The 4,495-nt window shown below is 34.5% G+C and overlaps 1 protein-coding gene across 1 annotated transcript; it reads right to left on the bottom strand.

Moving 5' to 3' along the window:
* Positions 1-648: 648 nt before the first annotated feature.
* LOC131040674 (protein PAM68, chloroplastic) lies at positions 649-1,721 on the bottom strand. Its single transcript, XM_057973628.2, has one exon. It carries the CDS (start codon positions 1,488-1,490, stop codon positions 738-740), a length of 753 nt encoding a protein of 250 aa, XP_057829611.2. The 5' UTR covers positions 1,491-1,721; the 3' UTR covers positions 649-737.
* Between the last annotated feature and the right edge of the window lie 2,774 nt (positions 1,722-4,495).

Below are 4,495 nucleotides of genomic sequence, written 5' to 3'. Positions count from 1 at the left end.
AAATATAATAGGGAAGTTTGAACAAAAGAAATAACGAGACAATGATTAGCAGATTTATAAAGGTGTTTTTGTTTACAAGGGACTAGTAGCAAAGGAAGTATGGGATTGACACATATCAACCAAACAGTGTAGCTTTAAACTAGTGCCAAAACACAAGTAGATCTCTTAAACATAAAACCCAAACTATCAAATGGAAGCAATATAAACAGAAATGACTTCTTTGATTTAAAATGAAAATGGAGAATGTCTTCACTTTGTTGGTGGGGCCGTCACCATGGTTCAAAACTTCGTTCAGCTACTGAGCTTGCAGGCCTTGTACCTTTTCTGGGCTGTTGAGCTCATGGGTTTGAACAAGTGAAGTGTGGGGAATAATGGCCTTGTCGGAAGAGATCCTTCGTAAGTGGTCTCTCTGAACTTGGACCAGACTAAAAACTCGAGTTTTCCCAATCAAAAAAATAAAAATAGAGAATCATAAACCAGTAGCCTCTTTACAAAATAAATTTGATTTACTGATTGACTGGTACATATTAATTTAGAACAATGAAAATTCGTTTCCCATATGATGATTGAGATTGCTCACATAAAACTTCTAATAAAAACAACAACACAGTGCTATCCAGAAATAATTTCTCAGATGTGGGAAAAAAATTGATATATAATGGACTTCTACTTATTTTATTTTAGGAGAACTACATTTACATTACATGAAATGGGTTTTTCCAAACATTGAATTGTTTTCAATCTGTAGACTGGCCTTGATCTGATTTCCAAATTTCAGGCCAATTCTTTTGAGCCTCTGTCCATCCAAGGAGAGAACCTTCCACTGCAGGGTCCCAGCTTGCAGAGACTGCTCCATACATTATGCCCAAAGCTGATGTCCCAAATGTGAAAAACACAGTCACAATAGGAATCCATGTTGGAACATCCACCTTCAAACCACTATTGAGAAAATCATAAAATGGGAACAAAATGAAGCCTGTCATCATGGGTCCTACCACATAAAACCCAATTCTTTTTATTATTCTGTTGAACACAACCTCTGGAATCTCATCATCTTCATCAATCTTTGCATTCATTCCATCCCCTTGAGCATTTTCTTCCAATTCAATTGTCTTAATCTTTTTCTTTTTGTACCTCTTCTCTGGGACCTGGCCAAATCCATTGGGACTCTTCATAGATTTACATTGTATCAGTCTGAATTTAACCCATGATTTTGAACTGGGTGTCAGTGAATATTTGCTCTTAATCTTCCTGCTATCACTGCAACTGATTGTGGGTCTGCTTAAATCAGAGAAATCTTGCAATGGTGTTTTAGTGAAGATGGGATTTGAGGTTTTAACTGAGGATTTCAATTGTAGGCTATGTGGGTTTAATCCCAAGGAGGCAGATGATACACATGAGGCCATTATTGTGTGGGAAGAACTATAACAGGCAGCTGCAGAAGACATATTCTTAGGGTTATGTAATATGTATTTCACATAATAATCCATTTACTGAAGCATCAAAATCCATTGCACAAGTCTGCATTCATTGAAACAAAGGCATTAAACCATGATTTAGCTTATACCCAGCAAGCCGCGTATGAACTTCCCACAACACTGTAATATTGTTACAGTGCTCCAAAAACTTACAGAATTGCTTACTGTTTTTGCAGGAAATTATGCATTATACTTCACATATTTCTGCTTCTTCCTATCTTCCAAGTTAGATATTTTGAACTTACGTAGTCCACATATGATTTTCTTTCTTTTTATCACAATCATGCGAACCTTATCCCTTATCCCTTCTTGGCTGAACTTATGTTAAGCAATAGTGATGTGCATGGAGTGTTGTGGAAATTCATCTTTAAATTTTATAGGATTCGAACTTTCATAAAACGAGGTTTTTTGTTTAATTGATTATTGATTACAAATATATTGTTCATACAAGTATCAATATTAGACCGATACAAGTTTCTTATGAGCAAACACTTTAGAGTCACTTATAGAAGACTAAAAGCCACTACTTAGCAATCCAATTTTATTTAGAAACCACCTCATATGGAAGACCAAGAGTCATAACTTAGAATTCCACTTTTAGATATCCCTCTGCAGAATTGCAGTTGGGTCCCCACAATGAGAACCCAACATTTTAACCAATTAAGCTCAATCCCTTGAAGATAAAGTGAACCTTTGATTGTAAGAGACAAAATAAATGGTATGTTAGCATAGAGGTATGATTATCCTGAGATTAGTTTGTATCTTCTAGTTTGCAACACAATATGTCTAATATGTGTGGTGAACAGATGTGTGATTATCCAACCTCTAGATGAGGAGTTATTTTCTAATTGACAATACAATGTTTATTATTACACTGGTGATGAGGAGTTATTTGAGCAATTAGTTGTGGGCGATAGGAATGTTTAATTGTTTGTTTCTTGTGGGCCTTTCGGCCTTTCTTGCTTTTTAACTCTCTTTTGTGTTTAATAAACTTTTACCCCTTTTGGGAAAAAAAAACAAATGTAAAGCGAAAGGGATGTTGATTCGTTTTGATTCATTTGAAAAAATTACAATTAAGTGTAACATTTGTTAATATGTGGTTTGATGCTTTTGACTTAATTTTTGTATATGGATGGTTTAAGTATATCGAGAATTCATATGGTCAATATATCGTTTTGCATCCATAAATAAACTTAACAGATAGATTCCATGAGATAAAAAATCTTTTCACAATAGATTATATAAAATATATTATTCAAATGTGTTCTTTTTTGCAAGATACAATGCCTATAGGAAAAATGAGTTTTACATCTTACATAAAATATTTAGTATTTTCTGAAGTTGTGGTCCATCTTGAAATGGGATGCACTACACTTTAGATAGAGCAATATTTTTTGAGGAAAATGCATGTAATACTAATAAAATGTATTTAATATATTGGGTGAGGAGGTTGCAAGGTGGGGGGTGGTATATGAAGACATGTCAAGGGTGGTATATGAAGACATGTCATTGAGAGTAGAAGAATCAAATTAAAGGACACATAGATTTTGCCTTGAAATTTGCAATGGCTCTTAAATCTAGAGTCAAACTTGGGCCCACTAACCTTGCAAATGTCACTTGGGTGCATTCATTCAAAAACTTAGTTTTCTTTGTTACTTTTATCTACATAAAGAGTGCTTGGGATGGGATATGCATGTGGAGAGAGGAGTTAAAAGGCAAGGTTATGTTGTCAAATGTTCTCCATGTTTCAAGTATATTGATCTCTTGTTTCTTTTGGTTGTGATATTGCAATATGGCTATAATCTTGTTAGATTGTTCACAAGTTAGAAAGCATGTGTTAGATGTGAAAATTTTGATCTTCTCTTGATCTTAATAGAGCATAAATACTTTGATATTGTATTACGATTGACTTTGTTGCTAACATTACATTGGGTATGCTTGGAGGTTGGGTTTTTCTTGGAAGGATTTTTCCAAGTTAGATATTGTGTTATGTGTTTATTTTCATCTTAGAATGCTCTGATTATGTTTGATCTTATAAGTATTTTATTGGAAATAAGTCACACCCATATTGGTGATGGACTAGCCACAAATGAGGTTAGTAATTCAATTGGTAGAGCACTCCAACAACAAATGGAGGGTATTAGATTCAAGTCCTAGTAGTCCATATGAGTTGTAGCTCAACATGTGGTATCAAAGATAGGCTAGGATCCCCAAGCACCTATAATGTGGCTTAAGGGGGATGCTCGACCTGAACTAATGATGTACTAGCCACAAAGGGGTTAGTAGCTCAATTGGTAGATCACTTTAACAATAAATAGAAGGTCCTAAGTTCAAGTCTTAGTTGGTCTATATGAGTTGTATCTCAATAGGGGGCTCATGTTGAGTGCTTTTATCATATGTATGTATTTTTTTCATTCTCTCTCTTTTGTAGATGGGTTTTTTCTTACAATTTTTTCTCCTTTGCCCTATTTGTGAGAGATTATTTAGTACATGGGTACCTAACATGGCCTAGTAGTTGGGACCCATCATTGCATCTTGTAGATTCTCCTTAAGTTGCACTTAAGAGGGGGTATTGATGTGAATGGGGTGTTTTACCTAACTATTTCACCTCTTAGGTCCTATTCACACTTGCCAATTAAGTTTATTTAGGGTTCAACAAGAATCCTTATCTCTTTTTGTCTCATGTCATATGACTTTGACACATGTCATTATCTTATGTTCACTTATCCTCTCACCTTGCTATATATCAAGCGAGATATTATGTAGTATCCTTGATCCATTTGATCGTTATATCATTATTGCATCCATAATCAAGCAATCTATTTTCTTGCTACTGTTTCGTGGAAGGTTAGTTTTGGTTTTGTAAGTGATCCCAAGAGCTTGAGTCCTTGTGTGTCTCATACATATTATTCAAATTAAATTAATCTGATTTCTCATAATTAGTATAAATGTTAACCTATCGATGGTTGTTACTTTTATTGGATTTCTTACATTTGTATCAATGCTAGTTGTAGCTT

This window comes from Cryptomeria japonica, chromosome 1 (assembly GCF_030272615.1).
Source record: "Cryptomeria japonica chromosome 1, Sugi_1.0, whole genome shotgun sequence".
Taxonomy (NCBI): Eukaryota; Viridiplantae; Streptophyta; class Pinopsida; order Cupressales; family Cupressaceae; genus Cryptomeria; species Cryptomeria japonica.
The sequence above is the reverse complement of the archived record's forward strand: the minus strand, read 5'-3'. Positions and strand labels throughout refer to the sequence as shown.

Coding starts and splice junctions, on each gene's coding strand:
- LOC131040674 (XM_057973628.2), bottom strand. CDS start 1,490: ATGGATTATTATGTGAAATACATATTACATAACCCTAAGAATATGTCT.